The sequence below is a fragment of the Panicum virgatum genome, chromosome 1N (genome assembly GCF_016808335.1).
Source record: "Panicum virgatum strain AP13 chromosome 1N, P.virgatum_v5, whole genome shotgun sequence".
NCBI lineage: Eukaryota > Viridiplantae > Streptophyta > Magnoliopsida > Poales > Poaceae > Panicum > Panicum virgatum.
This window is the reverse complement of record NC_053145.1, coordinates 47,774,931-47,793,225: the sequence shown is the minus strand read 5'-3', so window position 1 is coordinate 47,793,225 and position 18,295 is coordinate 47,774,931. Positions and strand designations below refer to the sequence as shown.

At 45.4% G+C, this 18,295-nt stretch overlaps 2 protein-coding genes and 1 long non-coding RNA gene across 4 annotated transcripts; 1 reads left to right on the top strand and 2 right to left on the bottom strand.

Moving 5' to 3' along the window:
• The first annotated feature begins 7,111 nt into the window (after window positions 1-7,111).
• On the top strand, window positions 7,112-10,060 carry LOC120656246 (small nuclear ribonucleoprotein SmD1a). Its single transcript, XM_039934283.1, has 4 exons — window positions 7,112-7,271; window positions 7,389-7,465; window positions 9,429-9,620; window positions 9,707-10,060. The coding sequence occupies exons 1-4, from the start codon at window positions 7,258-7,260 to the stop codon at window positions 9,766-9,768; spliced, it is 345 nt and encodes a 114-aa protein (XP_039790217.1). The 5' UTR covers window positions 7,112-7,257; the 3' UTR covers window positions 9,769-10,060.
• A 254-nt stretch (window positions 10,061-10,314) lies between these two features.
• Window positions 10,315-13,526, bottom strand: LOC120656245 (ras-related protein Rab-2-B-like). The gene is made up of 6 exons (XM_039934282.1): window positions 13,210-13,526; window positions 12,874-13,013; window positions 12,049-12,131; window positions 11,766-11,970; window positions 11,608-11,676; window positions 10,315-10,669 (listed from the first exon to the last, which is right to left on the bottom strand). The coding sequence occupies exons 1-6, from the start codon at window positions 13,253-13,255 to the stop codon at window positions 10,580-10,582; spliced, it is 633 nt and encodes a 210-aa protein (XP_039790216.1). The 5' UTR covers window positions 13,256-13,526; the 3' UTR covers window positions 10,315-10,579.
• A 414-nt stretch (window positions 13,527-13,940) lies between these two features.
• On the bottom strand, window positions 13,941-17,499 carry LOC120656248. 2 transcript variants are annotated; one of them, XR_005667851.1, is made up of 4 exons: window positions 16,782-17,499; window positions 16,620-16,686; window positions 14,834-15,931; window positions 13,941-14,647 (listed from the first exon to the last, which is right to left on the bottom strand). It is a non-coding gene; the product is annotated as an uncharacterized LOC120656248 (long non-coding RNA). The 2 variants fall into 2 exon arrangements; XR_005667850.1 differs by having other exon boundaries at window positions 13,941-14,919; window positions 15,846-15,931; window positions 16,782-17,486.
• Window positions 17,500-18,295: the final 796 nt, after the last annotated feature.

The following is an 18,295-nucleotide window of genomic DNA, read 5'->3' as shown; positions in this document are numbered from 1 at the left end:
TCTGAATAATAAGTTAGAAAAGATTGCTGCATCTACAACATTACATGTGGGAATTGATTGCGGCTCCTCTCGATACATACCTTGTACTCTTTGCATTGTCATTTATTAGTCACATTACTTATACATTTATGTATCACATGTTTTCTTATACATTTGTGTGTCACATGTTTTCACTATCTACTTTTGATTGTGTTTTCAAATATTAATTGAGCTCCCACTATCGCACAGTTTTCGTATCCAATTTCCACTGATCCATTGTTGGGTTTGCTTTTATTGGAGTACTCGGTTTGGCAAGGTAGGTTTTGGTGTCAGAAGGGAACAATGCCCGAACAATTCATATCTTTTTTTAGAAAGGGAAAAACCATTTCCAGCCTATGCGACCACACATATCCAAATTCTTACATCTTTCTCAGCTCAAGGGCTGAACGTAAATAAAAGGAAAATTAGCACACATATTTCAGATGAACAATTCACATCTGGAGATTTAGTAGTAAAATTTAGAGAGCATAAGTGGAGTGGGAAGTTTTCACTATGGACTTGATGTGATCAGGTGTGGAAGAAGCAGTGTCTTAGAACTCCACCAATTATTACAAAGTTCTGTTTCCCTTGTAGGCTGGTAATGAATTCCCAAGATAGTAATGAAGACAACAGTATTGGTTGCTCACAGATGTCCTGAACAAAAGAAGCTGAATTCAGAGGTCTAGCTGTGGGTACAAATGCGGGAACGAACTTTGTCTCCAAATCCTTGTAGAACTATACGCATCTCAACAAGCATCTGACATAGAAATAGAGATAAGTCAAATCCATGTGTTCATTAGAAAAGAATATGTTGACAATTGATTATTTTCAATTCGTTTGTTAGGACTAGAAACCAAGCATTTGCGACTTGTTATGTAAAGAATGCATGAATGGTCTAGTGAGCCTGCTGCAGACTGTATAGTTGTCCAAAATGTGAAGTATTTTTGACCGGAGAGGGTGGTTAAAAAAGGAAGAAGAAATAATAGCATCAATCGCTGTGTTCGCTTGGCTGTGGCTGATGGCTGGTGCTGATTTGCTATGAGAGAACAGTACTGCTGACTGGCTGGTAGCTGGTGGCTGGTGCTAATTTTGTATGAGAGTGGTTGACTGACAAGTCAAGCGAATACAACGAATGACGTTGGTATTCAAATCTTACACTGCGGAACGAACCTGGTGACAATATGCAACAAAACATAAGAAACCGTCACCCAACAGCAGGGCAAATTAACGTTATATATGATTACACCAAGATACTGTATCCTTGTCCAAGTGGAAGCACATGAGACTCCATTATTACCTGGTCTCACTTCAGTGCTCCAGTCATTGTATTTCCATAGAAAAGGCAACTCACTGTATACTGTATTAGCTGTCTGAATTTGTTCCTGTCAGTTAAACATGATTACACATTCACACATTCTCACTAATTAGTACGCCCGAGGAGTGTGGATTCTATTTCAAAATGGAATCAACCTTTTCTTCCAAAAGAAACCCAATTTTCAAGATGATTCAATCCCAAATGGGAGATTTTGTAAAAACAAATAACTCATAAGTCATAACAAGTAAATTGAAAAACATGTTATCCTGCCTGTTAACCAAAATTCTGCAAAAACTCCTAGCCCTTGAGAATGCATGCTATACTAAGGGTTGATGATTCCAAGGTTAGGGAATCAGAGGTATACAAAGCCAACGATACAGTGCTGCATCGATGCATGCATGGTGCCTACGTTCCTAGCGAATCTCCCCATCCTCTACCTCCATGTCGTCGCCATGAGAAGCGAACTGCTGCTGCTGCTGCTCCTCGTCCTCGCTGCCATCGTCGGCCTTCAGGAAGACCCCCAACTGCTGCAGAACGCTGGGGCCACCGGGTGAGACACGGAGGTCGCCGCCGTCGTTCACCCGGGGCGGCGCCGTGCGCGCACCCTGACCCTGCACGGTGCTCGCCACGTACTCGAACGCGGCGATGCCCAGCAGCTCCATGTCCCGCGGGTGGACGCGCTGGTCCGGTAGCGCCGCCTTCTCCACCTCGAGAAGCATCTGGCGGGCCTTCGCCTTGGCGTGCTCCTTCGCCAACTGCCGCCGCCGCTCTGCCTTCTCCTTCGCCATGGTGACCAGGTCACTGAGGTCGTTGGTCGGCGCGGGCGCGGCGCCCGCGCCATGGATCTCCTCTGGCTCTGCAATCCGCGCGGCCACCGGCGCCAACTCAGGTGGCTGAGAAGAGGTGCCATTCTCCTCGGGAAGAACCGCCGACGGAGGTGCGTCACCGGTGATCGGGTGCCCCGTCGCCGCGGGCGTCACGCGCTGGTCCTGGAGCTCCTCCAGCTCTGCGATCCAGACAGCCTCAGGTGCCGGCTCCGGTGGCTTCTTATAGGTGTCGTTCTCATTGGGAACGGCCGCCGCCGGCCGTGGTGTGCTGCTGGTGACCGGGTGTCCCGTCGGCGCGGGCGGCGCGCACTGGTCCTGGAGCTCCCCTTGCCGGGCGATCTGCGCCGTCTCTGGCGCCGGCTCCGGTGGCTGCGCGTAGGTGTCATTCACCTTGGGAAGAAGAACCGCGGGTGCCGGTGGGCTCCTGGTGATCTGGAGCACCGTAGGCACGGGTGGCGCGCACTGGTCCTGGACATCACCTGGCTCTGCAGCGTGCACCGCCTCCGGCGCAGGCACCGGGGGCTGTGCACAGGTGTGTTTCTCCTTGGGGACAATTGCCGGCGGCGGAGATCGGCTGTTGACGACGGTCTTGTCAGGATCACTCTTGTAGTCGCTGTCCGAGCTGCTGCTCGAGTCGGAATCACTCGATGATGCATCGGAGTCACTGCTGCTTAAGCTTGGGCTGCTGCTGCTATCGCCGGCCTTGGTGGGGAACACGACAGGCGAGGCGTCGCCGCAGATGTCAACGTACTCTCCCTGCTCGGCGAGATCGACGTACTTGCGCTGGAGCGGCGACAGGAGCTTAACTCCGATGTCTTCCACGAGCTCGCCGTACTCCTCAGCGATGTCCCGGATCGCAATGCGAGAGACGCCGCCACAGATGTCCACGCCCACCACCACCTCCTCCTCCTCCTGCACCGTGGCCGTCTTGCCACCGACTCCTTGATGCCGCGACAGGCAGCTGCCGCCGGAGGCGACCATCGGTGCTCCGCGATTCTCCGGCGTGCTCTCCGGCGCGAACTTGTTCAGCAACATCTTCAGCTGGAACAGGGCACCGCCTTTCATGGACTGCGCGTCCTTCTTGATCCCGCCGCCGTCGCCACGGGAATCGGCGTCCCCAACGCGCTGGTTCAGCAGGAACGCGACGACGTGATCTGGCAGCGCCGCCGCCAGCAAGGCCAGGCGGCCGGCCAGCCGCTCCCTACTATCATCATGCCTCATCCGCTTCGGCCTCCCCGCGCCCTGCTCCGCAGAAGAAGCCACCTTTCTCCTCTTCGCCGCCCTGCCGCCATCCTCCCCCACCGGAGCCTTGGCGGTCATGAGCGGGCCATCCTTGCCGGCGGGTGCAGCTGCGCCGGTTGCGCCGGCGCCATAGGACACGACCTCCGCCTTCCTGAGGGCGTCGCGGACGGCGTCGAGCTCGGATTCCAGCCGTTTCCGGAGCAACCGCCGCGCCGGGACGGACATCTTGCCAACCGCAAAGACCTTCCTTCTGACGGCGAACGCGCCGCGTCTCACCACCAGGACGCCCTTCCTCGCGGGCGCGGAGTACTCCTCGCCGCGGACGGCCAGCTCTTGGGCCATCTCGCCGTCGCCCGCGCGCAGGCCCCGGCCGCCGCCTCCGTTCGGAAACGGTCGCTGTCCCGCGGCGGCCTGCTCCCTCCGCGACTTGGCACGGACAGACAGATCGCCGGAGGCAGACAAGCGGAGGCGGAGGTGTAGAAGAGCAGCGAATGCCGACTGGGGGTGCTCTCCTCCCCTACTTATGGAGGAGAAGGGAGCGCCGCCGCGCCCGACTTGGAATCGCGTTCCGGCGCAGCCCGCAGGGAGGGAGGAATTGCGCCGTCGGCTTTGTGGACTCTGGACTGCGGGGATGGAAGCGACAAGGAGGGGCATGCACCTCACGTGCCAGCCAAAAATGAATTGGGGAAGGAGTGCGGGTGTGACGTGAGGGCAAAACAAATCAGATAATTTTCATAAAATTGTGTTGCCTTCTATATATGTTCTATGTTTTCTGGCACATTACAAACAATTTTGAGTTCTTTCACACCACAGGTGAAAATTCATATAACTTGATAGCTATGAAAATGCTTCAGCTAGCTACAAAGGAAAAAAGAAGCCAAATGTCCCGATGCACTCGAGATCATTGTTTGGCTTCACCACCGTCCTCACAAATCATATCTTGTGTGGCGCTCCAACAAATAGCAAAATAAAATTTTAATTATATCTTTAAAAAAAACATTGCTATCTATGTACATGAATTTCTTAGGTTTTATTAGAATATATTAGCATAGTGCCCGTGTGTTGCTACGGGTAATAATATAATATATGCCTTTTCACTCTGTGTAATGACCTGTATTGATTGCCGGGATTCCAGTTGGGATTCAGATTGATTTGTTCGGGTTCCGATTAGGTGAGGAGAGGCCGCCACCGAGTTCGGCCCACCAAAAAAAAAGAAGATGCAGCCCAAGACCAAAACGGACCAAGGAAACAATCCTTTGGTCCGTTACATAGGTAAAGATTTAATATGTATCAATTTTATAGGTAAGATCTAGCATGCTCATGTTACACATGTCGTCGTATCTACCATATCTGCAAGATAATTCATATCAATGAACAAATAGATAGACTTAAAACAATTAGATATACAAAATCCGACTCCATAGTAGGAAAAAACCAAGACATAGAGGTCATGTGGCGCCGCAGCCCGTCATGATATCTCCTCTCTAGTTTTGTCCTCTATGCCACAAAATGATATGAGATAACTATAGCTAACTTGGAACGAGTGCCTTTACAATTGTCTTCTCTCCTAGACCTCCTTCTTTTTTATTTTTTATAGTATTTTATCGTATAGAGCGTATTAAAGTTGCCTTTCCTGATGTTATGTCACTTTAATTAGCATGTCAAACATAATTACAGTTATGAGAATTTTTTTAGGAACAATCATTAATTAAGGATTCGACAATCGAGTGATCCATCGGTGAGTGATCTATATCGATTGTACTGTATCAATCCATTGGTGTATGATCCGGATCAGTTGTATTGTATGGGTGTATGATCCGGATCAGTTGTATTCTTCAATGATCACATATTTAGACATTAGACTCTCTTTGGAGTTCTTTTGTTTCTTGTGCACATCTCTACCATTGAAAGAAATGGACGTATTAACAAGACACATCTTAGATGGTTAGCGTCAAACATGGAGTGGATTTCCACACTAACCATCTAAGATGATTGGCTCTATTTTCCATTTTCATATGACAAGGCACAACTGAGTTTCCACTGTTTTGAGGCTAATTCCGTCCTTAGGATGAGAACTACCAATTAGGTAAAGTGTCATGTGGATACTGCCCAGTCACACTTTCTAATCAGCTAGTGAGGCTGTTATCGCACATCATCTTCTTGCGCTGCTACCATCTTTTGTTCAGGTCCAGTATGTAAGCTCGTTTTGCTCTCCTTGGTGGAAAAAAAAACTCACCCAATTATCACTTTAATTTTCAGCAAGAAAATATGCAGACCTAACTTTGCCATGTTCATGGAAATAATCAAATAGTAGAATGCTTACACATTAACTGTCTGAAACCCTTGATTTGTAGTGAGAGTTGCGTTATGGACGTTTTTTTGCTATCAGGAGGCAATCAAGATGCATCATGGAACTTTATGTATTTTCAGGTGCAGCATGCTGTCGTCTGAATAGTGAATACAAGAACCACAAAAAATCTTGAACAATGAATAGTAGGATCGTATCAAGACCAACCATGCATCATAAAGCACTCCATCAACTTCACCCTCTTTTACAGTTTGGGTGTGTTTAGTTCATTTTGCAAAAATGTGTAAAGATGTAAACAAGGCATTTGAAGTACTAAATGAAGTCTATTTGCAAAACTTTTTGCATAGATGGGTTGCAAATCGCGAGACGAATCTAATGATGCTAATTAATCCATGTTTAATTAATAATTAGCGGATGGTTACTGTAGCATCACTGTTGCAAATCATGGATTAAGTAGGCTCATTAGATTCGTCTCGCGATTTACAGCCCAACCATGCAAAAAAATTTGTAAATAGACTTTATTTAGTATTTCAAATTAACAAGATTTCTTTTCACTTTAATGCGTTTACGGCTTTTTTGCGTTTACATGTAAAGAACTAAACATGACCTTTGTCATCTCGGGCCGGCCTGACATATGCAACAATGGCAGCTTTGCAGGTTTGAGATGCTGGGGGGTTGCTTACTTGCCTTGCTGGCACTAATGGGAGGAGATCTTCCTGGGATAATGGTGGGTGCTTGTGCTTCTTGCTGCTACCTGGAGATCATCTCATGTCATCGAGTTATTATGGACAGGACACATGGCGGTGAAACTGTAGTTATTCCAGCACATTCATAACTTGCTTCCCTCCGTGTTCTATGGTGACGACCTCATCGCCACGTGATCTTCCAACAGAAAGTCGGGGATGCAAAAATGCCGGGCAGTGTGAACCAAAATGATTATCTGCTATGAAAGTGATTGAAAAGTAGCTTTTTTCCAGTTACGTTTCTCAGCCCAAAATCTGAAGCTAAGGGAATGCAGTTGGGCTCTGATTTTGGCATTTTCTATGACTTCGTGGAAGCTTCACTCGAACCACAATTCATGTACTGTAAACTGAAACACTTCGGTCCTGATGCCATCTGAATGGATCAGCTCCTAAGTGGATATGGATGAATGACGATAACAATTAAGGAACTATTATGTTCCATGAGTTTAAGAACATGTGAAAGATTGTATGTTACAGAGACAAGGAGAGTTTCACAAACAGAAGCAGGTAACTTCAGATTAGACTCTTGTTCAGTAGTCTGTCGTCTGTCCCAGGCCACCCAGAACGGCCAGAAGTTATTGAGGGTCCAATTCGTAGCCGGCCCGAAATAGGTTGTTGAAGCCCATGAAAGCCCATCATAGGAACAAACACGGCCCATTGAAGCCCATCTCGCACCCTCACCGCAGATCGGGAAGGGGTTTTATGTCTCCTCCCCCGCTCCGAATCAGCTCGAGGCAGCAGCTCCCCCCGCAAAAACCCTAGCTTTTACCTCCGCCCCGTCGTCCCCCACCAAGCGCCTCCAAGATGAAGCTTGTCAGGTAAGCCAGCATCCTCTGTTGGTTCTCTTTTCCCTCGATTCGCTTCACTTCGCTGATCTGTTTGGTGCAATCTCGCACGAATCGGTGCGGATTTGGGCGGGGATTGCGCTTTCGTAGGTTCCTGATGAAGCTGAACAACGAGACGGTGACCATCGAGCTCAAGAATGGCACCGTCGTCCACGGAACCATCACCGGTATGACGTCCTGCAATTTTACTGCTGCGAGAACTAGTTTTTTTTTCTTTTTAACGGGGGCATCTTTAGGTGTGTGGGCTTTAGAAAATTATAGGCTCAGTATTGTGCTTATGACGCAAATCAGGACCATGTGCCTAGCAGAGCCTGGTTGATCTTTTACTGTTTTCCGGTTGCTGCCTGGTCCAAATAGAATGTGGATTTTAGTCATCTCTATATTCGGATGATTTCCGTTCATAGCCGTTCTGGTTTTGTTATTTGAAATAACTTGTTAGCATTTTGTGTAACGCACACTGGTTTGTCATGTTGCTGTAGTCCATGCTGATTGCTGCTAGTTTTTAACAATATTGAGGGTTGGAAAGTCTAGTGGGAAGTGTTGATTAGTTTCAGTTGGTTGCAATGTTGCTAAAGCTTGATTTCACTGAGTAATGTTGCTCTTCTGTTCATAAGATATTGTAAATTGCTGATGTCACTTCAGTCTTAAAAGCCCAATGCCGAAATGGAAGACAATGTCAAATGCAACCTAAGTCTGATGGGAAGTGTTGATCAATTTTTGTTGATCTCATGTTTTCTAATGCCTCATTATATTGGATAATGTTTCTCTTATTCTTCTAGTCCGAGAAAGCCTGCTCCTGTTTTCATAAGTTATTCGGAGATAGGATAACTTTTAAGGTGGTTTTGATCTTAAGAATCAAATGAGGTTGAAAGATAAGTTATGCAGAGATAGGACAACTTTTTAGGTGGTTTTGATCTGAAGAACCAAATGAGGTTGAAAGAAAAATGAAAGGCTCTGCAAAATTAAACCTAAAACAAACCTGTCCTTCTATGGGAGATGGTCGAAAATAGTTGGTGAACCAAGCATCTATTTTTGGCTTCAAAGACCATTTTTTTCTTTCTAATAATAGGTGTGCTTAAATTTAGGTTTCAACTTTCATTTTTCATGTTATGCTGGCTTATTGAGTGTGTAGTAGTGCACTTATTTGAATCTTAGAGAGTAATTTTTACTGTCCTCGTCTTAATGAATCTTTCAAGAAATCAATGCTATCTACACTGTAGGACCACTGATTCTAAATATAAGTCCATTTAGGTTTGTCCTAAGTCAAAGACATTTTAGCTTGTACCATCAAATAGCTAAAAATCATATAGATTGTAAGGCTTCTTTGCTTTCGGCTTATTCCAGCATATTCTCATAGAATACTATTGAATCAGCTGAAATCAGCCAAAATCAGCTGGCTTTTCCACCAGCCAAAATCAGCCAGACTATTTGTCATGGAAAATTTTCTATTTAAAAGGATATTTTATAGATATTATTATTTGCCATAAAGGAGACCGTGTTGATATCCTGCGCTAATGCTAGGATTAATTGTTCATGGTCATAATGTAATGTTTTCACAAGTTGTCAGCCTTTCTTTTAATTGCATCATGCCGATCAATTCTGACACAATATACGAGCAACTAAACTTAGGTAGTAAGTTGTTTTCGTGATGTTTTGAACTTACTACACTATCCAGTATTTAGCACCTGAAAGTAAACATGTTGTCATTCATTTGTGATTTAAGAATGTATCGCTGAATTCAGCCCTGAGCCCTCAAATGAACTCGAAAAATTTTGGACTTTTCTTCTTTGGTAGAATTGGTGTGTCCCTACTGAAAAACCTCAATTGGGTAGAACTTTGAAGTTTGCTATCTGGCTGTTGTTGAATGTATTATTACTTTCTAGAAACAGTTTAGGAAATTCCATTGTGGGATTTATTTGTGTTTAAATGGTGTCCAAATCCACATGAAAATTAGACCTTTCAGTAGGATTTTGGCAGCAAACAACACTAACAGTCTTTATTGGCCTTACAGCCATGTTATTGTAATTATTTGTTTAACATTGCATTAATGTTCTCTGTCATCCTCTCCTGAGACTGAGCTAGAAATAAGATCATTGGGTGGTGTGTTCTAAATTTCTGATCACTTTGTAGGTGTTGATATCAGCATGAATACTCATCTGAAGACTGTGAAGCTCACACTGAAAGGGAAAAATCCTGTTACCCTTGATCACCTCAGTGTGAGAGGAAACAACATCCGCTATTATATCCTTCCTGACAGCTTAAACCTGGAGACTTTGCTGGTTGAGGAAACACCAAGGGTCAAACCTAAGAAGCCAACTTCAGGTCAGCAATCATTTTTCTTCCCTTGAATCCTTTAGACTTGATTACTGCCAGCAACAGTGTCTGATCCAACATTCATGTGAAACCAGGGAAGCCTTTGGGACGTGGGCGTGGCCGTGGTCGTGGGCGCGGTCGGGGTCGGGGACGTTGAGCTTGCTGCCCATTTGGAAATTGCATTGCAGACATCTTTGCAATGTAATCTGCTTTCGTATCTGTTTGTACGGAGTATCACTTTTGTTAAGGCAGTGGCGTTGGTGCTGTCTGTTCTTGCTGTGGATTGAGTTGATGTTAGATGTTACATGTAACTACTGTGCCATATGCTATTCCCCTGAATTCCTGTGCGTGATGACTAAATTCATGTGAAGTCTAACATGCAACCTTTTCTGATCACTGCCACTGGAGTAATAGGTAAAAGTAAGCTAGACGGCTTCGATTCTTTCCAATATCGGTATCGTTGACTTTTGAATAATGGCCACGGTTACCTCTATTAGCTGCAGGTGTTCTGAAGGAAATGCGGAATCACTCATGCAGTGTTCTGCGGGTAAATTGTTTTTTCTTAAGTAATCATAGTAGGATTCCAGTGATGCAATCTGGGTGCGATTTACCAAATTGTCTAGACAGATGTATCCTAAGGCTTACGGCATTAGCATTACCGCGACCAGATTACATACCAGAGATCAGCCAAGATAAAACAACATGATAGGCCAGATAAGCATATTTACATTTTTGAACAAATGAATACCATAAACCGATTTCAATTTTGTTACAGCAGACACTAAATGGTAGACATCGTGCATGTTTGGCTTTACAGAAAGATTGCACAGTGTAAACGACAGCTAACACTGGTTTAAGGTTTGTTTACGGATTGCTGAAAGTACAAATCATCCGGTGCCAGCTATAGGCTACATCAAAGATATTTGCAGGGAGAATCTTGAGCAATGGTATGACCTGTCGCCACAACCTCAGCTGCAGCAGCCACCTGCCTGCGAGGACGAGCCAGCAGCACCTCCAGACGAGTTGGGGACAGCGTAGCCAACTTTGATTCCATTGGACTGCAGCAATTAGACAAGGCATTATATAATGCAAAATATACAAGATCGCAGTGTCCAAACAATAAAAATAAAGAGAATACTAAGGTGTGCCAGCCTGCATCCTGACATTCACATTAGTGATAGGAAATTTCTCCTACCCAAAAGACACGAAAAGAATATTCAAATTCTTGGTTCATGTATTTAATAAATGTTAGTACTCTAAAATCGAGATCACATCAACACTATCATCACTACAAAACCTCTTTTTCTTGAACATCATCAATACGAAACTTAAAGGAGGCCTATTATTACATATTGACACATATTAGTACAATTTATTAGTACAACTTATTCTTTCAAAAAAAAATATTAGTACAACTTAGTATTCTTTTCGTGTAGGAACTCAATATTATATGAAACCACATATTAGTACAACTTTTAAGATCTCGAATCATAAGCTAATGCTATGATGATTCTTGAAATCTAGAATTGCCCAGCAACACTTCCTACTGATAATAGAATAGGTTTTAATTTGATGAGTTGTAAGATGTTTCTTGCATCATAAAATGTTTCTGAATTCTGGAAATCCTACACAAAAGAACTACGTAGTAAACAAATGCATCAGGTACCCCACAAATATTTTCAGTCTCCAGCATATTTGTACAAAGATTTCAACATTTCTGTAGACTTGTACTGTCACAGATGAAAGGGTTTAGGGGCATTTGCAAAATTGCCACATTCATTATTTTGCAAAGCTACTTAAATCAAATCACAGTTCTGGTGGCATTTGCAATTTTCTAGTGGCAAGCTAGCAAAAATAATTCATAGCAGCAAGATTTAAGACCAATATCACATTAAAAGTCAATCATTACAGCACTTTAAACTTGCAAATCTCAGTAATCTATGGTTAGCCCAACCTTGAAGAAACGCTAAAGGAAAGCAAGCAGCTAAGAACTGACCTCGTTTGATACATCAAATATGCCATCTTGGATTTTCTTGTATATAGTTCCAGCTGTCTTAATGAATGCCTACATCAGAAAAAAAAGATGTTAAAACGGTCAGACAAAAACATGAACTGGGCAATCCTAGTTAAATTGTCTAGGGCATAAAAGATTACCTCCTCGACATTCTGTGCAGTTTTCGCAGACGCCTCCATAAAAACCAGACCATGTTCCTTGGCAAACTGTTCACCTTCTTCGTAGCTGACAGCACGCCTATGAGACAGATCACATTTGTTTCCAATCAGCATAACTGTCATGTTGGCATTTGCATGCTGTCTTGCATCTTCTAGCCAGCTTGCGAGGTGATTGAAGGTCTCCCTCCTAAAGTCGTGTGAGTCAAATGTAAGCATCACCGGTGGTCATATGTGCAGAAATAAGTAACCCAAAAACCACAAGTACCTGGTGATATCATAAACCAAAAGGGCACCAGCAGCCCCTCTGTAATACGATCTAGTAATGGATCTGAATGATTCTTGGCCAGCCTGTCATTTCACAAATAAACAAATGAGATTATCGTGCTTCATGAAATCAAACTCAACAAGAAAGGTAGACTGAACTCCAGAAACAGGCACTTCCAAGCATAAACTGTGTTGCAGTCGCCACCACAAAATCATGTCATGCAAATAAGCAAAGCCAACATGATGACATCAATACATCATAATCAGCAAACCAACTGGTCACAAAGATAAACATGATCTGAAAATCCAAATTATGTGGGAATATACAGAGGGACTTTAAACATGTTGTAGTCACAAGAGTCAGTTCTTGAAAATATATCAACCGGACCATCAGAACATTTTACTAAAGGTACTATGCTAGAGATTGCATTGCAATAACATAGAATAAAAAATTATACAAGTACAATCTCCACTCCCTCGATCCCTCCATTCTTAAATAAATGATGTCCAATACAAATGTTCTGATATAGGCTAGAGGCTGTAAACTAGGTAAGGATAAAACCAATTTAGCACAAAGTGGCTGGATGTTGCAGAACTGCCGCAGTCTATATATGTGATTCTAAAATTGCAATATTATCAGGTCTACAGCAAGCTGCAAGAGGAACATGACAACCTTCAATGGTCAATACTCAACTAGCTTGCCTCTAAATTATGTCGGTATTCCTACAGCTAGAAATTTGAAGCTGCTCGCACGGCACAAAACGGCACAAATGATGTTAGAAAACGAAACGGGAGGGACGAGAGGCCAGAGGAGCACAGGACGGACCGTGTCCCAAATCTGGAGCTTGATGGGCTTGTTGTCGATGGTGATCATGCGGGCGCCGAACTCGACGCCGATGGTGAGGTCGTGCACGGGCTGGAAGCGCTTGTCCGTGAACTGCAGCAGCAGGCACGACTTCCCCACGCCTGCAAAGCACAAACAACCGACCCGACCCGTCAAATCACCGCCGCGCGTATCCACCGGCACCGGCGGCCAGCGCGGCACCCGAGCAGCAGATCCCCCGGCCGCGCGGATCCCACCCAATCTCCCCCGGGCGCGGACCGCGCGGGGATCGGAGGAGCAGCGGGGGGTTCGGGAGCGGGAACGGCGAGCGCGACGGACCTGTGTCGCCGATGATGATGTACTTGAAGAGGTAGGCGTACGACATCCTCGCTCGATCGGATCGGTCGGTCCCGGCGGCGGAGACGCTAGCGGGGCACCCGGGCTGCGATGCGAGGAGAAGCGGCGGCGAGTTCCGGAGGATTCGATTCGGTTCGCCCCTGCTGCGTTGGGGACTCTTGCCGGGGGTGCGGGGCTGTGAAGGCCGAACGGTTCCAACGGGGAAGGGGGGCAGCGAAACGTAACCGACGCGATCCCTGGCCTCGGAGGCCAGCCAGGATTCCAACGGGGTGCGCCTCGCTGGATGGGCGCGTGCTCAAACGGGGGTGCGGTTTGCCTACCAGCCTTCGTGGCCAAGGAACTCGTTCCGATACTAGAACAATCCGCGCGCGTTGCGCGCCCTATCATGAACCAAATGAATAATTGTGAATGCTGAAACAGTTAGTTACGTGTCTCACATTGAATAGGATCACAATCACTAAACATATTAATTCTCATATGTTTTTTCACCATACAGGTACATCTGCACCTAATATTCATTCATAGACACACCCTGACTTTTACATTTTAGATAAGTAGAAATGAGGACTGATTTTAATTACAGGCACATTGTGGTACTACCAAAATTTAGTTCAGATCACGAAATTGTACATAGTTGCAGAATGGAAGCTCCAAGTTTTAGGTCTTGGTATTCGTCTCGAAGTTGTAAATTTTCATTGCATAGAATTGCTCAATTGCATAAACTGAAGTTAAGTATTTCAGATCATGGCATACTGAATTTTTAGGAACAAAAGCTCAGAGTTTCAGTTCTTGTCACAATCAAATGTTGGATCTGGAGAATTGAAATTACATGAAAGAAGCTTTAGAACAGCACAACAAAATAGATTATTCTCTTTATTTGGATCAACCACATCAGGCTCTTGGAAAAGGACAGCTGCTGTCTCCCTAATCGCGTGCTCTTTGTACAGCTGCTGTGATTCCATATTATGGAAAAAAATGACCTTCCTCTAGGCATAGCTTGTACAGAGAGGAAAAATCATTTCATGATAACAACAATTTGACGGTTATGTACCTACAAAACAAAAGGCACTATTCACTGCGATCTATGAAGCAGGATCTATCATCCATGTCTCTTATATTTATTAAGGGGCAAAGAAAATAACAACGTATGGTATGCATAAAAAAGTTCTATGTGCAACTTAGCATGCATGCTGGGGGCTGGACATTCTATCGAACTCGCTACAGGTAGTGGAGGTGCGTTGTCGGACTTTGTTTAATGAGAAATTGTACCTTGCAAAGTCTTGAAAGAAATATAGAGGTAATTTAAGCTCACTTGAATATCTACAGTTCTGAAATAGCTGAACTTCAAGCTGACTGTGCAGAAATGATATATATGTTTGAAGTATAGCAAGCAGCGATTCATGAATTGGCTTCTCCTGCCCTAGAAAGCAAATCATAGCTTAGTCCAACCTACATGATCAATTTTTGGTATAAGCAGCACCAGGTCATACACTTATATGGCTAGAAGGAAACCTGCCTTTTCAAAACTATTCCATGCTATTTGTAATTTTCAACCTCAGAGTTCATACCATGCTACGAGAAAAAACCTTCTGTTGCACAAGTTTACCTGGTGTAGGCTTGTGTGGCCATATGATATGTAAGCAAAGCAAAAACCAAACTCGCATCAGCATCGTAAAGTTTGACATTGAGTTCCTGGAGAATCAAAGTGGGTAAATCATGGAACTATGCGACCATCTTTCAGTATCGTGGTGTTAGATTCTATCTCTACACAAGGTCCCTAGCATAGCGCTCTCAGGACCATCTTTCATGAGATCCACAACTTTAACATAGAAAATACATTGACATATTACTCTGCTTTCAAGAAGTCAGTTAATCCCAATCTACATTTTCATTATACACCAAATTCCTCTTTTTCTTGCCTATGTAAAAATAATTCAGTAAAAGTCAATGCAAGGTAAAACAAATTGCTTTTAGGAGCACACTATAAATTCTGAATGAACCACTACTCCGATCTCTCTAACTCCAAACCGCTAGACTTATACATGAATTTCAGTCTTCACCTCAATCTGATAAGCACTCAAAGACTCAAAATTACCTATTGTGTCGATAGCGATAAGCACTTGAAGACTTATACACTTGCGAGTTTGGTTTATCGACCTTTAGCACTAACTAACCAAGTGTACATCCTAAACCTGGGTAGTCCTTCCCTCCGGTTTGCTTGCTATCTTAAGGAGTTTAGTTTTATGTCATATAAACAAACATCAAACAAAACCATTTACATCAAATCTGTACTGTCTGCACTGAACGGAGTATAGCTGGATTCATGTTTACCAGTGTTACATGGACACGGGTGCGGGTGTCCGATTCGTTAGAATTTTCGGGGACACGGCAAATAACACTTGGAATCCGACACGGGTGCGGGGTATCCGACTCGGCAAAAAAATTAAGACACGGGTGTCCGGGTAACACAGATGTTTACCTACCATTGCAATGCTCTGCCTTCCCAGCATGAATGTTTTAACAATTAAGAAGGTTAGACTAACTCAGCTAGATATTGTATGTGTAACCAATTGATTAGTATTTCAGATCGAATTAACCTACCAAGTCCAGAAACAGACCTGTGTTGCCATTATATGGCACAGAGATGAAACTTGTGTTGCATCGCACCCATGTGCGCCTCCCTGTCGCCCATAACCTCTGAAACCTGCGATTAGATGTGCTCAGCTGAAATACCTCAAGGTCCAAAACTAACAAGATTCCTCTAAATCTCTGTACATGGTTTTGACTAAATCTGCATGCATAGGGAAGTAAGCTCATCTTCATTCAGTGGGGATGAGGATGACTAACCAGCTTATGCCTTTAGATAAAGGGCAACAAACTGTTTAGTCTATGCTCGAAAAGTTTGAGCCTGCCATAAGGGAGGACAAACTTTCCAGCCAGTAATATGGTAAAAAAAAAGTCAAGATTAAATAAGGTCCAATATGAAAGTGGCAATTGAAATCATCCCATAGTGTACCTCAATACATAGTAAAAGATAATATTTCGTGATGCGATTCAATGCAGAGAGGGATACAAGTAATAATATTTCACCATCTTCTGTCGTATTCACTCAGATCATAAGAGGTGTAAATGCTTTCAGAATAGGAAAAAAAATTATTTCTATACTTCTTTGCTAGATAGATCTGGATGTTGACATGTTTATATCACTGTATCAATGCACACCGTAGCAGGGGCTATAGTTTATTCTGTTGCATACTGTTTTTGCTAAGTAATAATTCCGTTGTTCCCCAAAGGTGGAGACGAACTCATTGATTCCACTCTGTGCCTATGACCTTCCATGATCTTTTGATCTGAATTGCTATACTTTATCAAGAAGAATGAATCTGTCTTACCTGCCTCCCTGGGTGGAAGAGGACCTCAGGGCCGCCAGTGACCTCAACGGCCATGAACTCCTGCAAGCTGCAACACCATGAGAGAAGAAAATGTCATTCGATCTGGAACAAGGGGGGTGGGGAGATGTGTGATTGAAACGCAATCTCAAGCAGGAAGTTAACCTGGTAGACATTAGCGTAGGATAGGATGGGGAACTGCTCCTTGATGGGCTTGAGCAGCCTGACGGAGATGTCGAGACCGGCTTTGGCTCTGTGCGCCAGCTCGGCGGGCCCCACCAGACCCCAGCAGCTGTGGCGTCCCTGAGCCGCAGCTCGGGTTCCGACGGAGGAGGAGGGAGGGAAGGAGGAGCTGCGCGGAGGTGCCGATGAACCCGGAGGGGAACGGCCGTGGATGGAGTCTGCGGCTCGATCCGCCTGCGGCTCGCGCCTCGGCGTCGCGGCGGAGGAGTGGGTGCCGAACATGGGGGTTGCGGCCCGCAGCGCGGAGGAGATGCCTAGGCAGGGAGCAAGGGTCTGATAGGGAGAGAGGGGCAGCGCCGCAGCGGCGAGTAGGAGGAGTCCGGCCGCCGCGCCATGCAGCGGACGGACTGACGCTGCCACACTGCGGCGGGGCGCGGACGGAGGAAAACAACGGGAGATGCCGAGACGGAAGGAGCAGCCGCGCAGGGCGGGCGGCAACGACGCTCGCGAGCTGCGGTGGCCATGGCCGGCGAGGGAAGAGGCGGAGCCGGCGAGGCAGGATGCGGCGGGCCACAGTGAGCCGGCGGGGCACGCAGTGCTGGCTGCCGTCTGCCCGCCTGGTTGGTTGGGGGCCAGGGAGCCAGGGAGGGAGTGCTGGAGGGACTGAGGGAGGGACTGAGATCCCGTGCAGTGCACGTGCAGTGACTGCCGCTGACATGTGGGCCGGGCCCACATGTCAGCGGCAGTCACTGCGGGAACTTCGTCCTTGAGGGAGGGGCGAAGGGCCGGCGAGGATTCGGTTGGCCAGCGGCGCCCTTCGTCATGGATGCGAGAGGAGATGTTACACCGTCCACAGTGGAAGGAGCAAATGAAGAAGTAAATACACTATTTGACATTTTAGATGTACTGTTTGGCACTGTAGATGCACTGTTTGGCACTGTAGACAGAGAGGGTGTGTAAAATAAGGAGGGAGTAAATTTGCTCTTGCTCCCTCCGCTGTGGTCAGCCTTAGACAGGGGCTGCAGTCTTTTTTAAAAAAAAACAAGGGGAAGAATAAAGCCTAGGCAGTACGGCATAGAGGTGGGAGTGGAAATGCAATGGGTCTCTAGACGCCACGCGGCACGGAAAGTGCGGGGAACGCGTGAAGAGGCAGCAGGTTTTAAGAAACCCGATGCAGGGGAAGTGTGGAACCCATTTTATGGAACTGCGAAAAACTTCTTTTAAATAGATGCTCATACTTCTTACAAGTTATAATCCCATTTCACACGTGTATAGATAACTGTTGTGAAATAAAAGCATACAAGACTTAAGGGCTAAAGATAACAAGTTAAGTTTGGAAATGCAAGAAAATATTTGAAGCTTGGCGGATATAGGTGATGGATCGGGGGCCCACACGGCTCACCTAAGATTTGATCCAAACTCTTTTATTCTCTTATTTTATCTTAGGAAAAAACTCTCTTTATCTCCTCCAACTATCGCAAAAATCTGTTTTTCTC